We start from the raw sequence: 12,165 nt of genomic DNA, 5'->3' as shown, positions 1-12,165 counted from the left end.
CCTTTGACACACTGAGTTCCTCTCTCATCTATCTTTCCATTTGTGTGCATTCATATCCCAGAAATGCCTGTTACTAACCTAGCTCCGGGGAGTCATTCCCCTGAGTCCTTATGTTCTTTTTCCCCCCAGCATGTTTCCTTGGATCAGGGAGGCGCCAAAAATCAGGGTAGCAGCTGTCGCCATGGTCCCGCTACACGTCCTGCGATGCCATGTTACATCCAGCTACGTCCTGCTGTGCCTTGTAATGCTGCACAGTGCCCTGCTATGCTACAAAGAACTACTACAAACAAACTACTATTTATTTTATTTTTATTTATTTTTTGTGACTGTTACTGCCACCCATCATTCTAATCCCAACCGGTCGTCAGACACCGCCTACCAAGAGCCTGGGTCTGACCGAGGTTTCTGCCTAAAAGGAAGTTTTTCCTCGCCACTGTCGCACTGTTGCTTGCTCTGTAGGAAACTACCATAACTGTTGGGTCCTTGTAAATTCTGGAGTGTGGTCTATTTGTAAAGTGTCTTGAGATAACACTTAAAATAATAATAATAATAATAAAATTGAAATTGAAATATCTGTTTGTTTTTGCTTTGTTGTAGTTTGTAAAAAGATTTAAAGGTTTTGATGATTGAAGGATTATTGATTGGCCACTGATAATTTTGAAGTTAAATAAATTCTATTATTCTTTAAATAGCAGTTGGTTGTGATTATTCTGTGTAAGTGTTGTGATAATTGCTGGTATAACATGGTCAGTGCTCAAATTCATCCCTTTGTCTGTTCCTTTCAGAGATACAAGATAAATTAATCCCAATAATTAGGATCTAAAAGGGAACTTAAAGGGAACGCCACCTATGAGACTATTTTCACAGTTAATTATTGGTCCTTGGTTTCCAGTGTGGTGCCCCGTTTTGATTTTGTCAATGTTGTAAAGTTATTACTACCCACATCCATAACTTTATTAATATTGCTAAAACATCTTTGAAAATTTGCCAATAATGGAATCTGTACCCCTACCAATACCCAAAACCTGCAAGATGTCTGCTACATGGGAAGAACCGGGCTGCTTCCCCTGTGGCTCATCATGTCGACCCACGCCCAAGGTGATGATTCTTGACAGATCGACTGCGACATGTATCCCCGTTCCAACAATTCGAGGTTGGTGAGGCCAGTGGAGATGGGAATTCCGTTGCCATCCGCCGTGGCTCTCTTCTGAATTTTCCGTCTCTTCTACCCCCAGAAGAAACGCAGACTCCGCAGCTCTTGCAAAGAGGGGCCAGGGCTAAGCTCCAGCAGCTGGGTCCGCGGGCTTGAGAGACAGTACCTTCCTGTCCGCCTTGACTGGCATCCAGTCACCGCTGAGACTTGCTGGCATGAATTCCACGATCACAGACTGGCAAAAAATCAGCTGCCCTGCATCTGTATTCCGCCACCGCAAGACCTGCACCAGTGTCACTAATGGATGACGTCATGCCAGCAACAGGATCGCTGAGAATTGCAGTTCCGAACTAGCAAGTAGACTTTTATATTTTGCAAATCATTCTTGTTAACGTTTCTGAACAACACTTGAACGCAGCTTTTTTCACTGGAGAGAAAGAAAAGAGACGAGCGTGACTTAGCGACTGATTGTTGTTGCAGGAAACATTCAGCTGTTGGGCAGATTCCCAGGTAGTTACTGTAGGTGCTTGTGTTTAGTTTTTACCCTCATGGTGTTTTGAAGTTCTTGTGGCAGCGATAAAGGTAGTGATGTTCTCCGTTTACTGTACGAGAGTCACCTGCCGCCACATAACATAACTCAAAACATACTGTAATTCTAACAGGGGGCTCCTACAAAAGCTCCCAGGAACAGCACCATGTCTTGAAGCAACCATTGGCTTAGTGGCTAGCAGGGGAATTGCAATGTCTGACTGCCCTGCAGGGCCGACCTCCGGATCTGAAGGTTGTATGCTGTGGGGCCTGTAACGTGGATGTTGTTATTGGGTTCTGTGTATATACTTGTTTCCACAAGAGAGCTCAAGACGAGCGGTGCTGCTACAACAACTCCTCACACAAATTGTTGCTAGTGCGCACATCCATCTTTTTGTTATGGGCCTGTCAACGCGGAAGATCTGGGTGTTTTAGAGCTCCATGACTGCATCATGCGCTTCTAAGTGACTCTCATTGGAATGAATGCTATATCCACTTCTCTTAATGCAACATGGTTCCTGATACTGCTTCTCTCCCTGCTTAAGGCTTTCCATGTAGGCGTGTGGATGTGCAGGGCGGTTTGGCCTGGTTTAGGTTTTGGGGGTTACTGCGCTGCTGCTCTCTCCACTTAACACTCAGGAACCGAAAGGGTTGTATACGAGCAAAAACGGCACCTCTGATTTAATAACCATAAAAGACAGAAACTTACAGATGTTTGCAGCTAAAAGCAAACAAGCTAGCGTTCATGGAGGTCTTTTCGGGGTCTTTCTAGTCTTTATAGGTTATTTTCTATTTAGCCTGGAACTTGTGACTTTTTTGGGGTTGTTGAATATTAAATCCAAACTGTTATATCCAAGATTTATCCACTTGATGTCCATAATTTATCACGTTTTCAATCATTTCTGCCGCTAGCTCCGTGCTACTATCTCCGGTAAATCCAAACCATGATGCACTGCATTTGTTTACGTCACTGTTTTTGAGATTTTTCAATTTCAATTTTATCATCAATTCATTTTTTAGTATCAATTCATAACAAGAGTTATCTCAAGACACTTTACAGATAGACCACACTCCAGAATTTACAAGGACCCAACAGTTCTAATAGTTTCCTCCAGAGCAAGCAACAGTGCGACAGTGGCGAGGAAAAACTTCCTTTTAGGCAGAAACCTCGGTCAGACCCAGGCTCTTGGTAGGCGGTGTCTGACGGGCCGGTTGGGGTTAGAATGAAGAGTGGCAATAAAAATAGAAAAAATTAGTAGTTTGTAGAAGTTCTTTGTAGTAGTTCATGGCATAGCAGGACGCTGTGCGGCATTACAAGGCACAGCAGGACGTAGCAGGACGTAGCAGGACGTAGACGGACGTAGCAGGGCACCGCAGTGTAGCAGTTGAACATGGCATCACAGAACGTGTAGCGGGACCATGGCTGACAGCTGCTACCCTGATTTTCGGACCTCTCTGATCCAGGGAACATGCTGGGGAAAAAGAACATAAGGACTCCGGGAATGACTCCCCAGATCTAGTTTAACACGCATTTCTGGGACATGGATGCCATATGAAAAGGAAAGATAGAGGAGAGAGGAGCTCATGTGAATCAAAATAAGTCCCCAGCGGTCTAAAAACTATTACAGCAAAAACCAAGAGAGACAGGTAAAGAGAGCACCAGCCCGGCGGGCTAGAACTCTCCCCAACCGGATCGGGCTGTATGCCAAGTCTCCCTTTGATCTATTATATTCTTGATTATATGGATGATAATCTGAAAACTATGTGACTAAACTACTCCTAACAATATTCGATTCTATGCCCTAACTATAAGCTTTATCAAAAAAAGCTAAGCCTACTCTTAAATGTGGAGACGGTGTCTCCTCCCGGACACCAAACTGAACCTGTCCACAGGAGAGGAGCTGATAGCCCTAACGCTCTGGCTCCGTTCTACTTTTAGAGACTCTAGGAACCACCAGTAACTCTGCACTTCTGGGAGCGTTGTTCTCTCCTAGGGTTGTAAGGTACTATAACTCCTTAAGAGAAGATGGAGCCTGACCAGGAAGCTTTTGTAGGAGAAGGAAGGATTTATCATTCTATTCTAAGTTTTTACAGGAAGCCAATGCAGAGAAGCTAAACAAGGAGAACTGATCCTCTTTTCCTGGTTCCCGTCAGAACACGTGCCGCAGCATTCTGATCAGCTGTAGAGTCTTTATGATTTTTTTGAGCAGCCTGATAGTAAAGAATGCGTAATCCAACCTAGAAGTAACAAATGCATGGACTAATTTTCTGCATCATTTTAACAGGATATCCTGATTTTTGCAATATTACGTAGGTGAAAAAAAGGCTATCCTTGAAATTTGCTTTAAGTGGGAATTAAAGGACATGTCCTGATCAAGATGACTCCAAGATTCTTCACAGTGGTGCTGGAGGCCAGGGTGCCATCCAGAGTAACTATATCTTTGGATAGTGCTTCACGGAGGTGCTGGGTCCGAGAGCAATAACTTCAGTTTTATCGAGTTTAACATTAAAATTACAGTTCATCCAGGTTGTAATCTCCTGAAGGCACGTTGAATTTGCTAACTGATTAGTTTCATCCGGTGTGATTGATAGATATATTGAGTTCATCTGCAAAACAATGAAATTTATGGAGTGTTTTCTAATAATACTGCCTAAGAGCAATTAAAGTGAACAGATTGGACCGAGCACAGATCCTTGTGGACTCCATGACTAACCTTGGCGTGCACAGAGGATTCATCGTTAACCATTAACAAACTGAGAGTCGATCTGATAAATAAGACTTAAACCAGCTTAGAGCATCTCCCTTTAATAGCAATTAAATGTTTCTAATCTCTGTAATAAGATATAAGGGTCAATGGTATCAATGCAGCGCTAAGATCTAATACACAAGTACAGAGATAAGTCCTTTGTCTGTCAATTAGGAGGTCATTAGTAATTTTCAACAGTGCTGTCTCTGTGCTATGATGAACTCTAAATCCTGACTGAAATCCTCAAATAAGCTGTTGCTATGCAGAAAGTCGCACAGCTGTTTGGCGACTGCTTTCTCAAGAATCTTAGAGGAAATGGAAGGTTATATAGGTTATAGTTGGCTAAACTCTGGATCAAGGTTTGGCTTTTCCGAAGGGTTAATTACAGCTACTTTAAAGTCTGTGGTACGTAGCCTGTTAATAGACAAATTGGTTATATTCAGTAGTGAAGTGTTACTATGTGTAAACTTCTTAGTACCTAGTCGGTGGGATCTAAGAGGCAGGTTGATGGCTTAGAGGAAGAAATAATTGATAAAATTGATAAAGATCAAGTGAAGCAAAGCAGTCAAAACATGTATCTTTTTTACAGCTGTTTTCTAACGTTCCTGAGTTTAGAGATAAGCCAGTTAGGCAGGTCTTGGTGAATTTTGCTTCTAATAGTTATATTTTATCATTGAAGACCTCATAAAGTCGTTACTACTAAAGCTATGGAATACTTGGCCAGTAGAGGGTGACCTTCTGTGCTGGCTACAGTACTGAAGAAACCTGGGTTGTTTCATATCCTCTACAATGACGAGTAGTACGCTGCTCTGGATTACGGAGGGCCTTCCTATACGTTTTAAGACTATCTTGCCAGGTTAAACGAGAATTTTCCAGTTTGGTGGAGCGCCAGATCTTCTCAAGTTTCCGCGATATTTGCTTTAATTTGCGAGTTTCAGTGTTATACCATGGAGCTAACCTTCTTTGTTTTATTATCTTTCTTTTAGAGGGGCAACAGAGTCTAGAGTACTTCGCAGCGAGCCTGCTGCACTAACAAAATGATCGATTTGGGAGGGACAATAGCATAGGAATCCTCCGTTACTTTGGCGGGGTAATGAATTAAATGCTAACGGAATCGCATCCTTAAATTTAGCTACAGCACTATCAGATAGACATCTGTATAGGATGTTTTGCCTACGGCGTGTAGTTCAGCAGTATAAACTCAAAAGTTATCAAACAGTGGTCAATAGGAGGGATTCTGTGGGAACACTATTAAATGTTCATTTTCAACACCATATACCAGAACAAGATCGAGGTGTGGTAAACGGTGTCGGTTTATGCTCATTTTGAGAGAAGCCAATAGAATCTAATAGAAGATAAAGCAGTGCTAAGGCTATCATTCTCATCGTCCACATGATATTAAAATCCCCTACAATAATAACTTTGTCCGTTTTTAGCACTAAGTTCGATAGAAACTCGGCAAATTCGATAAAAATTCAGAGTATGGACCGGTGCTCGTACACTATACAATAGAACTGGTTGCATTGATTCCCAACTTGGGTGTGAGACTAAGAACAGGACTTTCAAAGAGTTATATTTATTTTAGGTTTAAGCTAATTATTAACTAGAATCAAAGATAGCTGCAACTCCACCTCCTCGGCCTGCGCCTCAAGGAATGTGAGTATTATAATGACTGGGGGGGTGGACTCATTTGACTAACATATTCCCATTACCCAGCCAGGTTTCAGTAAGACAAATAAATCATATTAGAATCTGATATCAATTCATTTACTAGTACACCTTTAGAAGAGAGAGATCTGATGTTTAAGAGTCCACATTTAATTCTCCTATCTTTGAACTATTGCACTTGTGGTTTTAAGTTTGAGGTTTTCATGCACGCTCCTCTTCTGTTTACCTTTGATTTAAATAATTTAATGGTCGGGGGGCAGACACCGTCACTATGGGATTTTCTAGGTAACACCTGGATAAAGGAGCAGAGAAGTGTGTTAGACTGGGACTCTGCCTCCGGGTCCCAACTATGGATTGTCAAGGATTAGGTCCACCAATAAACTTGTCAATGTTTCTAGAAAGGAGAGCTGCTCCATCCCAAGTGGTGATGCCGCTCTCCGAATCAGACCAGGTCTTCACAGAAAGGACTGCCAGTGATCCACAAAGCCCACATCATTTCTGACACCACCTCGATAGCCAGCGGCGAAATGACGACATGCGCTATACATGCATCGCTGGTTAGATTTGGCAGGGGTCCAGAAAACTACGGTTCCGACATTGACTTTGCGTATGTACACACCGATTCAACATTAATCTTAGTAACCTCCGATTGCCGTAACCGGGAGCATTAACGCCAACGTGAATAACAACTCTGCGGTATTTACGTTTATCCTTAGCCAGCAGTTCAGATAATACACGTCGCCCGCCCTAGCCCCGGATGCACTTAACTACGGCCGCCGGCTTCGCTAACTCACGTTTTCTCAGAATGGAGCTGATAACCAGAGTTGGTTTCTCAGCGGGTGTGTTGCTGAGTGGGAAAATCGTTTAGACACTAACAGGCTGGTGGCGGTCCGACGTCTTGGAAAGCTTACGACTGTCTCTTCCTCGTCCTTGCACAGTAACCCACGCCTATGTCCTGGCTGCTCCGGAGTTCGCGAGGAACGGCTACCAGAGCTAACTCAGGCCCAGGCCGCCCGCGCCGACTACTGGGGGGGGGTTAGCTACAGTAACTGACGACTGATCTGTCATGGTGCGATCCGGACTTCTAACTCCTAAGCCTCGCCTCCACGTCCAAAAATAAACTACACTTGTTACACACAGCCATCACCGCTAAAGAATGCAGAGGAGTACTAAACATCTCACCTCGAGGAGAAAGTCGGAGAGGGGGCCGACATAACTAACTGCTAGGCTAAAGTCGTTAGCAGCTAAGCTAAAGTACGGTAGCGTTAGCTACCAAGCCTTAAAACAGCTGTTATTTAACAAAAGTCGCTAAAAAAAAAAAATGAGAAGATATGTGAGTGCTTAGGCAGAACTGCTATAAGAATAAGTGTTTAGCGGACAGTTAGCCGCTGTAATAGCAAATCTAACAACCTGAACTGGTATGTCGTGAGCAGCAGAGCTACCAACACGCAAACAACACAAAGGCACAGGAAACGGAAATGAGTCAGGTACGCTTACCGTAATGCCTCGTGTAGACCAAGAGACCCAACAATGAGTGGTGAAGCAGGGCATACAGGCTGAGTTTTGGCATATATATTTGGGCCTTTTTTGAAGAAATGTAAATAGTTTGTGCTTTATATGAGTTAAGTTTATTATGTGTAATTTTGAATTAAGGAGAACTGTTTTAGCCAACACAATGCTAGTGTAGCATAGATGTGGGTCTAATCAATAAATATTACATTATTATGTTGATTGTTGGCATAAGTAAATGTCATGAGTTCAAAAGCGTCTGGACTTTTTTGAAAAAAATTATGTATTTTGTCAGCAGTATGTTTATTTCTTCACAGTGTGACTCCCAAGACATGAGTGTTTTTAGACATTCTAAGTGTTTTAGAGAGGAGATTGGATTAGCTTGTACTGCTCTGTCTGTGATATCAATACACATCAGTAAGATTCATGTTCTGTTTTGTTTTTAAGGTCCTACAACCATTTTTAACATTCAAGTGACCTCACTGCAGCACAAAAATTCTAATAACACACTTTGTCCTGAAAGAAATGGTGTTCATATCTTGACTGTAGACAACAGGGTTGATGTTTTACAAGTTTTCTTAGAAAATAAAACCAGACGGACAAAGATTTGTAAAAATGACCTTAGGTTTCTGAGGGTTAAGGCTTTCCAAGTACGCACATGAAGGGCAGGGAGGTATGCTCTCCCTGCCTCATGCTTTCCACGTATGCATGTGGAAGTGCGGGGAGGCCCCAGAACAGAGCCATAGCGCCAAATATAAATTGCAGATGAATTAATCTATTTTGACAAAGTGGTCCTGACTGAAATGAAGCATAGTGCAAGTTAAGGCAGGTCACAGAGTCAAGCTCGGCTATTATCTCAGCTCATTGCTGACAGTTCCCTTGGCAGCACACCAGCTGATGGTTCAGCTGATTTTCTCTTTTGATTAGATTTCCAAATAGCGTGCCCAATTTTTTTCCAGCCTACCTTGCTGCATCTCTGCTAGTGCTTGCAACCCACCTCCAGCCTAACTCTTCCTTCTAAATGTATGTTGTCTGACATAATCAATATGCTCGTTCGAGATGAGCCAGGTCTGCGCAAAACAATCACCGGCGATCGGCGCCCATTGAATGCCGGTTAGATTTGTGTCCGACTTAATCCCGACTTGCTCTGATGTCCTGCACACGTAGGCAATGATAACCTCACGAGGGCAAGGAGGCCGCAGTTCTGAGACGCAGGCGGCGCAGTTGCTTTTCACCGACTGCAAGACCCAGGGGAACCCAGAGCATGCTGGGAAACGCCGGCCTCTCATCTGATCTAACAGCTGATTGGTTCACAATCGACTCAACATGATGACGTCTTGTATAAACTTTTAATTGTTTTTGAATTGGAGGGATTTTAACTGCTATTTGTCTGATTTAAAGTCATATTCTGTACAGGACACATGTTGTGTGGCTTGTAGTGACGTTAAGAAGTCAGAGAGACTAAATCCGTTCAGATCACGGATCATCTACAGTCTGTTAATTAAAATCAGCAACAGATTGCATGTAGAACATTTTGAGAGCTACTCTGTCATAATTATAACAACTAGAGACTTTGTACCAGCTGACATGTGGGTCTGATTATATTTTATAAATCAGAATTGCACCACAGTGCTTTTGTCACTTACTGTTCAGCCTGAAGGCTGCTGGAATAGGCAAAGAAAACTGTCCGACTTTACCGCAGCTTTTTGTCCCCGCCCCGGCTGCTGCCGCCTGCTCTCGTCCACTTTACAGACGAGGCGCAGTTCATCTCGAACAAGCCTAAGTTGTGTCTCTGTCATTGACGCTGCTCTGTTCTGTACCCTATGAGGATCCTGCACTGCTGCTCTACCCGCTTAAGGCTTTCCTTCTATGCTCATGGAAGCGCACGGAGGTATGTTCTCCCTGCCTCATGCTTTCCACCTATGCACGTGGAAGTGCGGGGAGGCCCCCCAGAACAGAGCCATACCGACAAAGTGGTCCTGACTGAACTGAAGTTGCATTAGAGATAAAAACAAGATAGACAATAAATAGCTAAAAACAACAATAATTTAAGAAATAAAACAGTATGGGAGAGGAAAAATATTTTACATGATGTATGACTATTGATAGAAAAGTTAATGGGCAATCACATTTCTCGGTGTTAAATATGAAAGTAAAGTTTTGTAAATGTAAAGCTTTGTATACGAGAAGCTTTGTTAATGCAAAGTTCTGTAAATGTCAAACTCTGTAAATGTGAAGCGTTGTAAATGAAGACGGTAGATGGAAAATCCAACGAGAGAGAGGGGTGTATGACAAGCAACAAGGCAACAAAATTTTGTATTTATATGTACGTGTTCAGTGTTTGATTGACTGTCTGTCCTGTCTTTAGAGCTTTAAAGCCTCTGAAACAAACCATTGTGAAACATTACAACATGTTACTCAGGATTGACAAAAACAATTTGAAATATGTATGTAAAAAAAAAACCAACATGGTTGATCTATGTGAACATTCATAGTTAGCTATATGACTTGTTAGAAAAAGTTTATTGTGTCAGTGTAAAACGGAGCGCTGGGAAATACCCAAAGTTCAGTTTTAAGCAACATCAGCAGTTAAAGAATAATAAGAGAAAGAATAATTTTGTTTTACCTTTGGCAAGGCGTACTTGGGAAACTTCATCTGGACAAAGTCATTGCGCCGATACGACACAAAATGCTTGGTGCGATTCCCTGTGGTGACCTGTAAAAATAAAACAAAATCAGTCTCAACAAACTTTTAGAGCTCTTACCTTTTTTTTTTGAAAAATATTTGTATATAGTGCTTCTATTTTGGGCTTTGTGGGATGAACTTTTTTTCTCTATTGGCTACAGGACAAAAAAAACATGCGTTCTATGCTAATGCTTCCTACGCTACGCCAAATAACCACTGACAAAGTTCACGGCTCAATCTGAGATCTTATTATATATATCCATGTCCGAGACTCACTGACAACATTGTTTCTGGTAAGTAGTGTTACTAACACAGTATCCACTGCAGTTATCCACTATAGCGTTACTGAAGAAGTTATCATTGATAATTAACCTGATAATTTACTAATGTTAGCTAAGTTAACGTAAGTTACGTGTTAGCTAACGATGCTAGCTGACAGTCTCCTCCCCAGCTTGTCATGACAAACGATGTGTAAAGTTTGTAATGTTATTTTGTTAAATTACGTTATCTTATGTTAAAGGGAGCTATGCCGATTTTCCACTGACTGACGGCATGCTCCAAATGCAACTTGCACCTTAACCTTCATGTTGTCCTCGGGTCAAATTGACCCATTTTCCTATATCAATGTTCAATTTTTTCCAATTCAATTTTATTTATATAGCGCCAAATCACAACAACAGTTATCTCACAGCGCTTTTCTTAAAAGAGCAGGTCTAGACCGTGCTTTGTGATGTTATATACAGAAACCCAAGAATGTTCTTTTTAACTACACAAAATAACATGATTGATTTCACACAACGCTCTTTGGCAAATCTCTACTTTTATTAATTTTGGGGTGTCTTATTAAATTTATAGCATTTGGAAAAACAAATTGAAGTGGTTTTGAAAAAGTTGACATATTCCAGTCTGATTATCCATCAACATACATTCCTTTAATTTTAGTGTAAATAATTCCTTATTTCTGCTCGTCTAACTCAAACATTAGGTATAATTGTCTATAAATGAGGTTTATTGACCATGAATTCCAAAATAACTGTAAAACTAAATTTAACAAGTTAGTGTTACGTAGTGTCGATAACGTCAAAAAAAGTGGCAAACATTGAAAAAGGTGTCAAAAGTGTTGAAAAAAGGGACAAAACGTAAGAAAAAGTTAAAAATATTGATAAAAAGCGTCAACAAAAATGTTGACTCAATTTTGACAGGAAGGGTTAAAGGGTAACTACAGTTTTTGTCAACCTGGCTACCATTTCCAGGGACGGATTATTATGATTGAGGTCTAGACTTACTCTATCTGTAAAGTGTCTTGAGATAACTCGTGTTATGATTTGATACTATACATAAAACTGAATTGGTCATCAAACTATAATAACCTCATTCCCATTTCAGTAACCTACTCCATAACAACAGACTACGTGAACGCCTATTTCTAGTCTTTCGTTTCACTCTTCAAACTGCTGTCTTCGGACAAAAAGTTACATTCTGAGATCAATAATGTTGTCAGACACTTTAGTGTTACAATCTGTTCCTGTCAGTACCAAAAGAAATCACTTTGATTCAGTGATGTAGTTGAGGCTAAACGCACGTAAACGCCGTTTATGCACCTCTCAAAATTCTGAAATGGCGTTTACCCACCTCCAAAGTGCGTTTATCCACCTCTGAATAGCCTATCGTCCCAAAGCCATTCTAAATTAAGCTTGTGTTGTTTTAGTTTCATATTGTTCACTATTAGTTTCATAGGTTGTTAAACCTAAGACGAAGTCTATCATATTGCGCTGCATTACTGTCAGTGTTGAACAATCTCTTGTGGTGTTTGGGGTATGCAGCCCCCAACGTCGCCTTCCAGGCAGCGCTACCTGTAAGGTACTAGGATTGGG

At 41.5% G+C, this 12,165-nt stretch overlaps 1 protein-coding gene across 1 annotated transcript in view; it reads right to left on the bottom strand.

Annotated features, from left to right (window-relative positions):
* sorcs2 (sortilin-related VPS10 domain containing receptor 2) overlaps window positions 1-12,165 on the bottom strand; it is a 530,001-nt gene that overhangs the window by 136,224 nt on the left and 381,612 nt on the right. The window contains exon 8 of the mRNA XM_032511626.1: window positions 10,232-10,321. Coding sequence (XP_032367517.1) covers window positions 10,232-10,321 — 90 coding nt within the window. The remainder of the gene's footprint in view (window positions 1-10,231; window positions 10,322-12,165) is intronic.

This window comes from Etheostoma spectabile, unplaced genomic scaffold (assembly GCF_008692095.1).
Source record: "Etheostoma spectabile isolate EspeVRDwgs_2016 unplaced genomic scaffold, UIUC_Espe_1.0 scaffold397, whole genome shotgun sequence".
NCBI classification, from domain to species: Eukaryota; Metazoa; Chordata; class Actinopteri; order Perciformes; family Percidae; genus Etheostoma; species Etheostoma spectabile.
This window is presented reverse-complemented; position numbering and strand designations above follow the sequence as displayed.